Below are 16,234 nucleotides of genomic sequence, written 5' to 3'. Positions count from 1 at the left end.
ATTGTAAGCAATAATGTGTACATACGTAATATTATAGCTAGAAAAAAATCTTAATTGTATTTCTCTAAATTTGAAGCTACATATTATAACTTATGTGTAGTCTTTATAACATGGAAATTAATAGGGATATAATTTTGTAGTACTATTGTTTTTAAAAAAATCTTAAGTATAGTTTTATGTGTCTTTCTACAAAAATGGGTAGATTGAAGAAATAAAAAATTTGTGAGGCTTCAAAGAGAGAGATTGTTGTATTTTTTCACAATCCAATAAATATATCTCTAATTAGAAATGTTATTTCAAACTCACAAACATCAGCAAATAAGCTAGGTATGTCAATTTTAGAAAGTGAAGTAAATAATGAGGTTGAACCACAATGCCAAATAGTAGAAAACCAACAAATCCCTATCTCTACTAGCATTACCGTAATTGAAGCATGACTTACATCTCTACAAAATGCTCAATGTTAGTCTTTAGAAACAAGTAAAGAAGGAATATCAAGCTTTCTAAAAAGCATACAACTTAGTGACAAAAAAAGAAATAGGATTTGGAGCCTTGCAAAGTGTACATATCGATTAGATTAGGTGAGTATATTTCTATTTATTGAGCAAGTTATACAAGCAAATGGTGCTACTCCAAAAGAAGCTTAATATATCATTTGCTCATGGGAAAAAGGAAGTGATTACACAATTTAGCTCAAATTTAACACTATAGAAAAGCACACATGCAAAGTTTATGGAAAATCCATTGGTGATAGAAAAGAATCAAGTCAAGTACAATAGAAATCTAATAACGAATGTTTACATCTAAGAAATGCAGAACTATATGAGAAGCACTTACTTCATGAAGCATAGAGTGAAAATTCATCAATCAACACTATGTTACAAAAAATTCAAGATATGAGGTTGAAAAGTAAAATCTTACCCTTGAAGTTATTTTTCGTATTATCAATATATTTATAATGTGTTTCGTATGTTATAATATTAACTTATAATGATTTCTCTATCAAATTGTTTTCTATATCTTAAAGTGAGGAAGACCAATGCTACTAGACTATCCTTAGTATAAAAACTTTTTATCACAATTTGATATTGATAAATTTTCACATTCACATTGGACATGGAATACATTAGATGAGGTCATCAAGGAAGCTTTATTTCTAATAGTCAAAGAAAACTTGATGAGTATTTTGCAATTATTAAAAGCCGAGATTGTAAAAAAACTAGTTTATGTTGGGATTGATGGAGCAATTATTCTACAAGGCCATTGGTCAAGAATTTTTGTTCGACTACAAACTTTTGTAGCACCTTTTATGGTGGATCAACTTGTACTTACCAAGTAAGAAATTACTAGATGATTATCCATCCCTTGTATTCGTAGGACTCATTGATAGATTGGTAGCTCAAAAGTCAAAGGATGATGACAAGGCATTAGAGTTGTTAATAACTTTGACAGAGTTAGAGACATTGATTACATTATCAGACATTTCAATGTTCTTCAACTCAACATATTATGTATATTGTTTCTATTCTAATTTAATATCTAAGATTTTATATCTATTTTGTTGTAGGAATTTTTTCTCTCCTTGTAGAGCTTAATGTCCTTGTAAAGCTTGCTCAAAAGCAAACACTGTTATGCCTAAATATAGTAATATCAGAAAGATGATATACTTATCATTAGATTTTTAAAATGAAAATATGAATCATCCTTTACATGAGAAGAAATTCAAAAAAAGACATGAGATCTTAGACTTTGAATCAAAACATATCAAATGCTTTTTAACAACAAACAAAACTGGTACATTGTGTATTAGAACACATTCAATATTGGTACATCTTATGTTTTTGGGAAGGAAGTTCAAGGATGGCTTGATGAAAGACAACCACTAAAGATGGAGACTTTTGATGATAGGGTCATCAGGAGTGTTAAAACTTCCTTGGCAAAAGTTGCAAAATCTGTGGTACATGAAATAAGAGAATGATTCCTACACAATGAACTGGTGGAGATAATGTCAATAGTTCATTCACAATTTTGAAATCACCAATAGGATATGCATGTGGTTCAAGCAAAATTGAATAATGAAGTACCTAGTACCATTGTATGACAAGCTTAAGACATTAGAGTATTTTTCTTTTTATACAATAAACTTGATTAGAGAATCTTTTCAATAGATAATATAAGTCAAATCCGCATTACATCTAATCAATATATTATCTATAAATATTTTCTCACAAAAAGTTTGAGCTTTGGTGTAATGAAGTACCTAGTACCATTGTATGACAAGCTTAAGACATTCATTTATTTTTCTTTATATATAATAAACTTGAATAGAAAATATTTTCAATAGATAATATAAGTCAGCATTGCATTACATCTTGACAACACCTAAAAACATGCCATTTATTGCAACATTTTTTTGGCAAAACTGTATACAATTGACACCTTATTACTAAATTTTTACATGAATTCAATGCAGATGCAGTGTTCATTGTTGCTGTCTTTGGAGACCGTGTCCTTGCAGTCTGGCCAGGGAATGTCGGTACAAAATTTAACCTTTTGGCCTGTCTACAACCATAAGAAACTCTTATATCTCATTTGCCAGAAATAGGGTATTAAGACCAAGGCTTAGGGACTGTAGGACATTGGAAAAATGAAGTCCTTTGAGCTTATGCAATCCATATTCTTAGAGTCACTAGAAATCGTGTTATTCATGGCAGATTATGTAGTTTTAGGTTATGGTTTAGGTCATGGAGGGCAGTTATAACGACTCACAATGCCAACATCGAATGATTACAAACACAGTTTATTTCAACTGAAGATGAATGCCACTGAACAGCCCTTCCAAGCAAGATGAAAACCTGGGTAATGGAGGTTGTGAGTACACTCACAGATCCAAGAAACCACAAAGAAGTACTTGAAACCCTTCTCTCTTACATCCTCTATTATGACTATGAATAGACCAGCACGCAGAAGATATGGCATGAATTGTATTCTCACTCTCTCTCTCTAAAAATCAAACATTATGCACATGGAAAGAGAGCGAGAGTTGTGCAGAAACAAGAGAGGAGGAGAAAGAATCGTGGAATTGAGAAGATAAAGGAGAGAGGAAGTTGAACCACCTCCTCCAACCACCTTCCCACGACCATTCACATCCTTCTTTAAATTCATGATATAAAATAATAAAATACATAGTATTTTTATCTAAGGTTCATAGCCATAAATATATTGGCCCAAGTACAAATGAATTTTATATGTCCAAAAGATCTCACAATTTGCACTAAATTTGACAATACATAACATGGTTTTTGATAAATTTTGCACTAAATAAAGGGTTCATCAGCCACTGCATCAATGCAATCAAGGAGTAGTGCATAAGAAAATGCAATAGAGAGCTGAAAGTTCCAATTAGCTATAATGAATCCAATGCCAACATGAAATCATTACAAACACAGGATCTTATACCCGATGAGAAGGCAGCAAAGGTGAATCACTTCAAGCCTATAATGGGATTTCTCCATTTTGTACTTGTGCGAGATCCACTTCAAAGACCTTCCCTTGATGCAGCTATCTTGCAATTGGAACAGCTACAATTGAAATTGGGACTTTGCCTTAGGGGGTTGTGTGTTGGGGGAGAGTAAAAAAAAAACCTTAATAGGTAAAAACTTTAATGGAAGGAACTTAAAAGAAAAAGGAAGAGAAAAAGAAAAAAAAAAACAAAATGAATGTCATGGGAGAGAAGGACCGTTACGAAGATGGTCGTTTTGAAGAGGGGATCACGAAGGGTGTGGAGACGCAAAACAGCGAGGGGGCTAGCCATTGTAGCACCAATCGTGTCCTTGTCTGGGGTGTTAGCTATCCTCGTGGCGCTGTTCCGGCTTTATTGGAGAAATAGGGCTCAGAACAGGGACGAGGAATTGTACCCGGATGTGAGACTGGGGCAGTTGCGGAGGTTTTCGTTGCGCGAGCTTCAGAAGGCCACGGCGTATTTCAGTAGTAAGAATCTGCTTGGAAGGGGTGGGTTTGGGGATGTTTACAAGGGTGTGCTGCCCTCGTATTCATCGTCATTGTCATTATCGGCGGCAGCATATTGTGCAGGCGGTAGCTATAGTAATTATAACGGCAGTGGCAATGCTGGGTCATCATCATCAGCAGCCGCCGCAATGACAACTTACAGCAGAGTTTCGTAATCTTTCATTCTTCCCTTCCGCACGCAAAACCCGTTCTTCTCTGGCAAAATGTTAAATAAAGGAAGCGCAACTTGTAGATTCCATGGCTAATACCTAACCGCGATCTCTGCGATGATGCGATCGAGTCAGAAACAACTTGCGTGCAACCTTTCGCATGTAAGTCTAAACATCCAAAAGCATGGAAAGATCCTGCCTTACAAATTATGGACACATACAACACGGTTTTGGATTGAAGGATCTGGAATAGGGAAAGTTTCCGGGTGAAGATCAGCCCATCCAAGATTCAGAATAAACCTTCAACAAACGTTTCTAAATATTACAACGCGATTAATCTCTGTAAGAATGTTGGATTATACAAAGACGCCGAGTGACCTTCCCAGCTTTGCTACAGAGGGAGAATGCCTCCCCAGATTAGCCTGAATGGCCTACAAAAATTATATCTAGGACAAGTACAAACAAAGCACATCGTTAGGGAGCCCAGGACAGCATTACAGACTCCATACACGACTCCGCTTGAGAGACTTGGCGTTGTGAGGCTCCATTGAGAACGTTAGGTTCCTGCCCAGGCATCTGCTGGTGAGACTGATATGGATGCTGCTGGTGCTGAGGGAGGTTAGAGCTCTGGCTCTGGCTGGAGCAGCGAGAGAAGTCGAACATACTGAGAGCGTGCGTCTCGTATCTGCTGAGGGCACCAGCGCCGGCACAGGCGAGGCCTGCAAAAGAGCCGAAGGCGGCCATGGAAATATGCGTGAGAGGAGGAGGAGGGGGGGAGGAAGCCTTCAACACAGACAATGAGAGAGAGAGAGAGAGAGAGAAAAGTTTCTCTAAAACAAGATCACAATCAAGAAGAGGAGGAAAGAATGAATTGCTCCATCAATGCCTTCATCACACGACGCCATATCTCCCTATGAGAATTCGGAGTTTCCATATACTTATCTAATCTGAAGTGATAAGATCTCTCAAGAGACGAGAAATGTTGAGTTTGCGATGCACAATGGCTGGATAGTGGCCGGACTGCAAGAGGACACGGTCTCCAAGGACGTGACGACGACCCGCAGGTTTTACAAGTAAGTGTCTAATTGGTTTATCTAAAGTAAATGATATGGCATGATAATTTCTTTAGTTTGATATTTTTAAAACATGTCTTTAAACCTGTTTTCTCATGCTACATGGTTGTTTGTATTTATCTGAACTGGTTTTTATTTATTAAAAATAAAAAACAATCAAAAACACAAAAAAAATGACTCAAAATTATCATAAATAAAATTTTATAAAATTACTGATTGAAAATTTATAAGTTCTGATATTTTTTCTATAAAGTTTATGAGTTAGGGAATTTACTGAATTTCTATTAAGATTTTTAAAGATGTTTTGTTATATTTAAAAATTAGAAAAGAGTTATATTTAGGGAAAAGGCATAGTTTTCCTTTATGTAAAATGTGTTATTTATTGATATAAACTATGGATTCTTAGTGAAGTATTGGAAACAAAATCTTTGATTGGTTAGTGCATTTATGTTGTAAGGGTTAAAGAAAAGAAATAATGATTTAATAATATTTTACTTAAGAAACGCTCGTATAAAGATATGGTGTTTTAGTTTTGATAAGAGAAATTATATGCGGTGTGAGCATTTATGAAACATGGGAAATTACAAATACAAAGTTTGACAACACTTTATAATGATTTATAATGTTAGGTTGCAGTTATAAAATTTAGTTTAAATTAAAACCAAAATAAAATCAAACAAATTGATGATTGGATGGCATGGGAGAAAAGAAAAGCCTCAGCATCTATATTAAATTTTTACATGTTATTCATTCTACAATCAACTTCTTAAATATACGGAGTGGAGGGCTACTAGGACTCATTGATGAACTAAAGGGTGTTTTGGGAATTTAAAATAAATTATGAATGGGGATATGTGAGAGTATGGAAGAACTTGTTTTATTCTGGTTGATGTTTAATAATAGAAAAGAAGGAAAGGACGTTATATTCGCAAAATAAATTAAGTATTTAAAAACTAATAAGCAACGACGAAATTTATATACGGAGTGGGAAATGTCTACCAAGGGAGATTAAAATTTAGGGGTTTATGGTACTTCAGAAAATTTGATTTGAATGTTTGTTTAAAATTAAACAAATAAAAAGAATTAATTTTAATCAGGAGGAGAGAAACATAAAAAGGAATTTTAAATGGAGATATACAAATAGATCTAAGAGATCTATATTCTTGAAACAACCTTTCCAAAATCAAACATTAAAAACATTTCCTGGATAAACTGCCACTGGCATAGCAGGAGTACATTATGAGGAGCTGCCTCTGAGAGATGAGGAGAAACCATAGTTATCTTAGGTTTAGCAATTTAGTGCCCAGTATAATTTACTGAAGTTTAGAATCTTTGCAGTTGGACTACTACTACAAACAACGTTGTAGATTTTAGGGAAGGCTAAGTTAAGTTAAATTAAAACAATTAGTGAAATAATCACTTGTTTAGTGCAACAACTCTTAGGAGTTGGCTTGTTAACCTGGGTAAAAGTGGCTTGGTCTTTGGCCAGTCACATATAATCAATATATTATCTATAAATATTTTCTCACAAAAAGTTTGAGCTTTGGTAATTTTGTATTTCGTGATTCACCTTACTTTGGTAATACTATTTTCTTTCCATTAATATGGCTGAACTATCTTTCATCCTATGCTTTCACAAGTCGCTATCTTTTTATTGAGATAAGTTTACCATTATTAGTCTTTAAAAAATACTTTCAAAGTTATATTTCTTCATGAGTCTCATAGGAAATATCGACCAAACTGATTATAAGATATGTTTTATTTAAACAACAAATTGCAACACTTTCTAAAGTATAGCTATAACTTTTGCCACACATTCTATACCATAAAATGATTAATAGATTCTCAAGTGAACCTTGGGATTAGCCTCAATTCATAGATATATGCTAGGTAATGCCTATAATACCTAACATTCTGCAAATAATGTCTACTACATTCAACACTTGCAACTTATTTGTGAAAGGGATAAGGAACTTACAAGATTCGCATGCACATAGCTCTAACTCTTGAATTGAGCTTAAAAGGCACCTAGAATATGAGTACAATCAAATAAGGTAGATTGGAGGTCTATAGCACTTTCTTAGTCACTCCAAACTTGCAAAGACAATTCATTAATTAGATATTGTGTGAGAGAGGATCTCCACGTGTATGCTCTACAACAAGGCTTCCAGGTAGAATCTTGTGCTTGTGGCTCACAACTTCTCACATGGATGAGGCTCTAATACTATGAAAGGTTGAGAGAGAGAGAGAGAGAGAGAGAGAGAGAGAGAGAGAGAGAGAGAGAGAGAGAGAGAGAGAGAGAGAGAGAGAGAGAGATCTTGCAAGAAATACAGAATGCAAAAGAGAATGTATTCAAGGAAGAAATATAAAAATCATATTCTTCTTCTTCTTCTACAGTGACAATATACTAAAAGATAAAGGGAAAACACAATAGACATAATATACAAGTGGTTCATAATGTACACTCTAACTAGCAAGCTAGCTAGATAGATATGCCATAATTTGATAGGTGAACTACTTGATGTCCAATTGTAGAGTATCGTTAAAATCATATGCCAATGCATGTACCAACCACACTAGTCATGTGGATACGAAAATACTTATCCATGTACACAAGTGTCAATTTTGAACTCGATATCTCAACAGTACCACCAAGAAGAAGAAGGCTACAACTTTGAAGAGTAACCCATCGAGACTACCCCCATGAGGAAAGTACCTCTATATCGAACAATACCCCAATGACTACTACCCCAAAGGGCAAGAGTTCTCCCTACAAGACTACCCCATCAACTACCATTCCGAAGGACTCAACCAAGGAGCACTTTACCATTCTGAGAAAATAGATGAATGGAACTTAGGATATGCAAAATCGAGGCTAGAAGACATCATGAAGAACTTAGGCTACAAGAAGAATGGAGATGGTTGGATGTGGGAGAAGGATGAGCCCTCACACCCATAGGTTGCAACCCAACTTGAAGAAGAACTAGTCTTAGGAAAAGTGAAGCTAGAGAAGGGAGAGGAGATGTGCGACAATAGAGACAAGAAACACCTCTATCCAAGGAGATTGAACGTGAGATTGTGGTAGCACCCTCCTTTGAGGGACATAGTGTATTTATGAAGATGATGAAGTAGATGAAAAAATAGACTTAGTATAAGAAAGGGAGGGTGTTAGCACTAGAAGATCCTCTATATGGAACCAAAATCTCACTAAGCAAAGGCAAGACCTCAAAGCTTGAAGAAGAGATAACAAATGAAGAGAAAAAGAAGGGAGAGGATATGCTTAACTAAATGCAAGAACAACCTTGTCCCCATAAAGAAGAAAGAAGGGAGAGGATACACTCAACCAAATGCAAAAACCACCTCATTCCCAACAATCCCAATCTCAACATCCAACCAACCCAATGAGATTCAACTACAATAAACTAGGAGAGTTCAAAGATTGAATCTTGAAGATTTGGTAAGTAATAGAATAAGATTTTAGGAAATAAGAAAAATTAATGCTAAATCAAGCCACAGCTAGAATAGAAAAAAAGCTGAGACAAGAAAGAATAGAAAATGGATCGGAAAAAAGAGAAACTCATTGAAGAAGATAGAAAATGATGAGAAGAATAAAAGAGAGACTAGACAACTAGATGAAAGCAAGAAGAAGAAAGACTAAGTAAAGAAGAACAGAGGAGCCAACCTAGATAATAGAGTTTAGAGAGCCAAAAAACACAAGGAAGAAGATAAGCCGCACCACCAAATTGGATGGAGCAAATATAAGATTTTAACCTTGAAATAGCAAGTCATTCCTTTGATCCCAAAGAGTTTATCCCAACCAAATCAAATCAAGGAAGAAAACAAGTGCACTTCAACAATGAAGTTACAATCTACTCCTTGGAACCCAAAGAGCTGAATCCTCGTGTACTTAAGTTGATGGAATCAAAGGAAAAAGCCTCAATAAAGGAAGAGGATGAGGGAGTGCTCACAAAATGGTATGATCAAGGTAACTTAGTCTCATGGAACAAAACCTTGGAGAACCCTCCAACTCACTCTTAATGTAAACCTCTTTGAGCTATAGAGGTTGTTGGGACTATACTCAATGTTGGTAAGGGTTGAGATCGTGACATTCATGCCGCAAGCAATCTAAGATAATATCATCCCAATCTTATGGATCTGTGACACTCCAAGCACTCAAAACATGGGCATCGCCCCAAACACTCTAAATGATATTGTATACTTTAGATGCCAAGAATCCAAACTAAGTGTGACAACTTAGTCTATGCCCCTCAAATAACTTCAACTCCAAATGAAGCCAACAAGAGCCAAGACAAGTTTCCCTAAACAATTTATCTTAGGCAAAACAATGCAAGAAGGATCTGATTAAAGAGAGCACAAAGAGAGATGTCATGCACCAAGACTGCACCTTCCATGTGAAGAGGCAAGCTCTTCCAAACACTTTGTCTGAGACAATGAAACAAAGGCAAGATCCGACTAAGGAGAATACCAACAGAGGTGCCATGCACCAAGACCACACCTTCCATGCAAAGAGATGAGCTATACCAACTAATTTGTCCAAGTTCAAGGTAAGCAAGAAGGATCTGGCAAAGAGGCCAAAGAAAACAGCCCCAGTATTGTACTTGGCAATGTGGGCACAAGGAGCAACCCAATGGACTATTTATCTCAAGATGCAGTACAACATGCCAAAGAATCCACATCTTGACCCCAATAGTGTGACCACTTAAGACTCATGTAAAGTCATACGAGCCAACAAAAAAGTTGAGTAGCCTCCACTCTTCAAATGTAATTGAGTTGAGGTTGAACCGGAAAAGAATGAATAAAAGAGCAGTCCAAATGCGCAAATACTAACTCACTTAATAGGAAAAGCTATGTTGAGATCCCCAAAGTCGTAGACTGGCAGACACTGGCCAGCTTGATAGAATGAGCTATGTTACAACCTCAAAATGAGTCAAATTTTGAAACCGACAAACACTAATTAGCTTGATAGAATGAGCTATGTTAAGACCCCAAAATGTGTCAAGGCAAGAAGCCTTAGATTGCTGAGAACAGCAACCAATTGTATGGCAGTGAGTGTAAGATTACTCCTCCCTCCCCACTCCCCATTTGCGGCCATGTGAGTATGCTTTGGTGTAGGAGCCAAATGCTCCTATATGGATGTAGCGATGCGCTCAAGTGCAGCATCCTCCTAGTGATCTCCATTCTCTGTGGTGAACCCTCGTGCGGCATCATGAGGGTAGTCTAGAGACATTCTTTATGTGTTGCAACTTTCTATCAAATAATACAAAAATTCCTTATTGTTACATTCTGTGTTCCTTTCCATTGTGCCATCTTGAACCATTTTTCAGGTTTCCACTTGGAGTCCCATCAAGGTCCATAACATGGTCTAGGTTCCTCCAGGAAACACAAACATTACTGAGTCATGTCAAGTCAGACAAAATATTCCACATACAGGATGTTTATGTGTCAGAGGGTACCACTTCCAATACACTGTTTATTGCAAACAAACAGACTCTCTGCATTTTAAGCACTCTGCAAAGGCAAAAGGCTGATCACGATTTTGATGATGATTGGTTCCTCCATTGTTCACTTTGGATTGCTGCTGGTTGTCCACCCTCGCCTGCTCTCCATCTGTCTGGACACCTGTAGCACTTTTAAGAGAGCCCTGTACCAAGGTTGTTTCAGTCCAATCCCAAAAATGATCTATCGCTGGCTAGTTGCTGGACCGAACAGTCCAACACTCACAACTGATCTGTTGCTAACTAGTTGCTGGCCAACTGCGGCAGCTCAACAGACTTTATTACGTGCACTGCCCATATTGGAGATGCCACTACAATGGCCTATAAAAAATAGCCAGTGCTGCACCTGTTTCACATCTCAGTCAATAGCTCTCACAGAGGATTGTACCCCATAATTTGACTTCCTCATGTCCCCAGAAATTTAGCTAACCCTGACAGCCCATCACAGATAAATGTACCCCACAATTTGGCTTCCTCATGCCCCCACCACACACTGACTCTTTAGCAACTTTCAGAACTCATAACACCAATACCAGCTTCATCCCATACATACCTCCATGGTCAAAAACATGGACACAATTCTGTCAATCTCAATTCTGTATTTATGGGAGATAGCAAATGCTTCAGATGTTTTAACAACAAATATGGGTGTTCTACAAGTGTTTTTATAAGAGCACATCCAGGAGCCAGTTTATCATCATGCCCACCCAATACATCATCCTCTGCAACATTGAATATGTTCTGATTCCCCATTGCAGATCTGAGAGAGATTCAAGCTTCACATGATCCACCCAAGGAATGAACAAGATTGCATGCAGCAGTTCCTCAACAACTGCTTCGCATGACATACTAAAGTTGAATGAACAAGGCCACAAACTTCAATCCATCAACAGTCTTCGGGCTTCTTTCATGGCCCTTCGTCCTTCAGACTACCAGCATCTGCATACTATACTCTCACACCTATGGCTGTCACAGAGCATTTCTGGTGATATAAAGGGTGATGTATCAGGAAGGCATGGTTACAACTGTGCATGTGCTCTTATAAATACACCCAAAGAAAACCCATCCCCCAAAACATTTAGAGCTCCACATGACCAACCAAAAATGAACGAATACAGCTAAATGCATGAATCCATTAATGCCCTACATGATTCTTTTGTGCTAGGTTCTTAACCCTCATAGCTTCAACTGTTTCTGCATCCTTCAGTCTGCCAGCAGCTGCATATATATTACTCATAGAGACATAAGCTGCATCCTCCATTTCATCCAACCGTACTACATGTTCAAAGGCTAGTCTTCCTACCTTCACATTTCTCCATTTTTTACAAGCACCTAACAAAGTAAGCCAGATTTTGAGATCAGGAGGAAACAGCATTCCCTTGATCACTGCTACCGCCTTGTCAAGGCTCCCAGCACGGGCAAAGAGATCAACCATGCATGTGCAATGCTCTAAAGTTGGAATGATTCCATAGTCTACACTCATGGCCTGAAAGTACATTTGCCCCTTATCTATTAGACCACTGTGGCTACATACATTAAGCAGAGTTGTGAATGTGATAAAATTTGGTTTTATGCCTTCTTTTATCATTTTATCAAAAAGCTGGAAAACATTTTTCGCCTTCCCCAGCAAAGCATACCCTGCCATCAGTGCACTCCAAGAAACCACGCAATGAATTGGGAGCTCGTCAAACACATCCTGGGCTTCTGCTAGTAGGCCACATCTGGCATACATATCTACCAATGCAGTGCCAAGAATACTACCATTTTGCAGTAGCCCCTGTCTGACAACCTCAGCATGTATTTCTTTGCCTTTATCTGCATCTCCTATGCTGCTACAGGCTTTCAACATGCAAACAAAGGTTACAGCATCTACATAATGGCCCTCAAGTTGCATCTGTTCAAAACACTCAAGCGCTTGCTGGCTGTGCCCATGCTGGGCATATCCATCGATAAGTGCACTCCAGGAGATCACATTCCGAACTGGAAGCTCCTCAAACACTTCTTGAGCTCTTGCAAGGAGGCCACATTTAGCATACATATCAACCAATGCAGTGCCAACAACAATATCAGTTTTGTGTAACCCCCGTTTGACAATGTCAGCATGCAACTCTTTGCCTTTCTCTGCAGCTCCCATGCTGCCGCATGCTTTAAGGATGGAAACAAAGGTGATAGCATTAGGAGACATGCCTTCAAGTTTCATTTGTTCAAAACACATCAATGCTTGCTCACTGTAGCCATGTTGGGTGTACCCTGCCAAAAGGGCACTCCATGTTACCACATTTCGGTCTGGAAGCTCATCGAAAACTTTTTGTGCTTTTGCAATCAAGCCGCATTTTGCATACATATCCACCAATGCGGTGCCAACAATAATATTTTTCTTCAGCAACCCTGTTCTAGCAAGCTCGATATGTACTTTAATGCCCTGATCTGAAGCTCCTATACTCCCACAAGCTTTTAAAATGCTAACAAATGTGACAGCATCTGGAGAGAATCCCTGATGTTGCATCTCTTGAAAAGTATTCAGTGCTTGGCCACCATGTCCCCATTGGGCAAATCCAGCTATTAGCGCACTCCAAGATACTGCATTACGAACTGGAAGCCCGTCAAATACTTCTTGTGCCTTTGTGAGTGCACCGCATTTAGCATACATACTGACAAGGGCACTTCCGAGGAAAACATCCTTTTCAAGCAACCGTGATCGGACAATATCAGCATGGATTCTGCTGCCGGTGTGCAAATCCTTTTGCTTGGTACAAACCTTGAGCAGGGTCAAGAGTCTCGGTACCTGTTGACATTCATGTACGTTGCTAATGCTGAGACTCAAAAGGTCCTCTGGTCTCCTGTGGCATTTCTCCAATTTCTCCTGTGATGCCTTCACCTTACTCATTGCAGACCATTTCTCCTGCATCTTTCTGTTACAGAAAACCACTGCTTCAGCATCATCACCATCACCATCATCATCTTCTTTAGGACGAGCATCATCTTCTTCTATGCCTTGATGTTTTCGGTTAGCCGGTATGTTGAGTGGCTGCAATTCTCTGACTCTTAGCTCTTCTGGAGCTAAGGAAGGGTTGCACCAACCGTCAATCCACAGGGACTCGCTCGTCATTCTGTGCCCATGTTCTGGGAAGGTCGGAATTCTTTGTGCAGGCAAAACAATTGAGACATGAGCTTCCATTATGGGCGTGTTGCTTCAAGACCAGTTTTCATTGGAACGGCTCTAGAAAAACTCCAATTTACTTGTGAAGAGATTGTGAGCATGATTAATGTTGGGTTTACACGACGGGGGCGGAAGTTCACTGTCAGGGAGCGCATTCAGGGTGGATGTGATGCAAAAATATCCATGCCGCCAGCCATAAATTTAGAAGAGATAGGCAGAAGAGACTGTTTTGTATGTTTTTTAAATAAAAATAATGTGGTAGTTGTATTTTGATAGTGTCAAGAAGTCCATGCATGTGTTAGCACCCAATTGCCAAACAAACCAGCCAAAGCCATTCATTCAAGAGCACTATGAAAGAAAGAGGGGCTCGCCGCTCCATTGCAAGAGTGTCATATGATGAGATTGAGACATTTGACTTGCACAAGGACATTGTCAACCAGGTGAGTACCTCTTTGTCTCAAAAACCTCTTGCTTCTAACTTTGGAGAGTTTCAACAATAGGATGATGGGGGAAGCTATCAGTCTAAGAACAAAGCAAGTGTTTGTTAAACCTCTCTCCATGAGAGATTTCATGTGACACTTTTAGAAGAAGAAAAAATTACCTTGGCTAGGGCTACCTTGTTTTTTTGGGCCATGCAATGACAATTGTGGATAATGATCTCATTGGAAACATGCATGGAAGAAGATTGGGGAGTTTGGGATTGGCTTTTTCTTGTTGTCTTATCACTCAATACAACAACATGATGTTCTTGATAAGTATCACTCAAAGGTGAAGGAGTGAGTTGAAAGGATTGTTCTATGAAATGTGGACATGATTGGATATACCCTTGTATCAAACAATTGATCCAATGTTCAACGATGATTATTAATAAACATCATGTTAGTTTCAGCAAGGGGAGAAACATTCCTAAAAGCCATAGATAGCACAAGAAAGGTTAGACCAAGGGAGTACATTGCATTGATTTTATGCAAAACCATTGAAGGGATAGGGCATTGCCGTGTGGTGCAATGGTTATAGATAATGCAAAGAATTGCAAATACATTGTCAGGCTTGTACAAGATTGTTACCCATAGATTACTTGTAGTGGCTACAATGCCTACTCACTCAATTTAGTGTTGAAAGATTCTTATTAAAAAAAGGATACAACTTGGTTTGCTAATATTATGAAGGTAAGAAAGTTGTCAAGTTTATTCTCAAGAGAGGTCACGTGCTTTGACTTTACCAAGCTCAAATGTTATGCATGCTAAAGCTTCATGTAAAAATATGATTTTGCACCCACTTTTACACTTTGGAGTCCTTGCTTTGAAACAAGGATGTTATGGCCACACTACCTTGACCATGTCAGTGGTGACTATCTTAGTAATCCCTTTTCACTTCATATCAGTTGTATTGGCCCATTGCAAGACTCATTGGGCCATGTGCTAAGCATCTTTTCCATCCAATTCCACTGCCAAATTCTTCAGGTGCTTGTACAAGCATACTTATTGTATGCTTTCTCTTCATTGTCATCACCCTCCCTCAATTGTTGGCATTTTTTGCCTTCAGATATATTTATTATCAACAACAACAGACATCGATATCTTTTGTTTGCAGATGAAGAGGTTACAATCAATTATTTATTATCAACAACAACAGACATCAATATCTTTTGTTTGCAGATGAAGAGGTTACAATCAATTATTTTTTGCCTTCATATTTATTATCAACAACAACAGACATTGATATCTTTTGTTTGTAGATGAAGAGGTTACAATCAATTACATGACACCATAATAGAATGACAAATAATGTATGTGTAGCTTGCTAGTCTAAATAAACAAGGTCCTAAAGGCAATTACAAATTCATAGAAGATAAAAATTATGTGATAAATTCATCAAATTCACAATGTAATTATGCACTTAAAATTTAGAAATAGTGAAAGTTACTAAGTTGTATTCCACGTTGTATTGTTTTACAAAAAAATTATGACTCATTTGCAAGGCACCATTGGACTCACAAGTCATAAAAACTCTAAGAGTTGCTAAGTTGTTTTACAAAAAAATTAGGCTCTTTACAAGGTATGGACACTCCGGAGGGGAGGGGGGGCACTCATGAATATATGCATGTGTAATGCCCCGCGGCCTACAGGAACCCCCCTAATTTTTAAATATTTGATTTTTTAAATTATTATCCTTTCCCCCCAGCTGATGCCAGGAGGCATATTCCACGATGGATTCCGTGCCACGGTGGATTCCGTGAGGTTTTACGGTGGATTCCGTAAACTTAGATGACCGGGGCTCATACACAAAGTGGATTCTTTGTGCGAG

General features: G+C 37.9%; 1 protein-coding gene across 1 annotated transcript; it reads right to left on the bottom strand.

Moving 5' to 3' along the window:
* Positions 1 to 9,567: 9,567 nt before the first annotated feature.
* LOC148021995 (pentatricopeptide repeat-containing protein At1g06140, mitochondrial-like) lies at positions 9,568 to 14,148 on the bottom strand. The gene has a single exon (XM_087697554.1). The coding sequence runs from the start codon at positions 13,943 to 13,945 to the stop codon at positions 11,903 to 11,905; it is 2,043 nt and encodes a 680-aa protein (XP_087553680.1). The 5' UTR covers positions 13,946 to 14,148; the 3' UTR covers positions 9,568 to 11,902.
* Positions 14,149 to 16,234: the final 2,086 nt, after the last annotated feature.

The sequence above is a fragment of the Lygodium microphyllum genome, chromosome 17 (assembly GCF_053477565.2).
Source record: "Lygodium microphyllum isolate KBCC chromosome 17, Lygodium_microphyllum_v1.1.10, whole genome shotgun sequence".
Taxonomy (NCBI): Eukaryota; Viridiplantae; Streptophyta; class Polypodiopsida; order Schizaeales; family Lygodiaceae; genus Lygodium; species Lygodium microphyllum.
Note: the sequence above shows the minus strand (reverse complement) of the source record. Positions and strands in the feature narration are given on the sequence as shown.

Excerpts from the sequence above, each read along its gene's own strand:
- LOC148021995 (XM_087697554.1), bottom strand. The coding sequence starts at position 13,945 with ATGGAAGCTCATGTCTCAATTGTTTTGCCTGCACAAAGAATTCCGACC.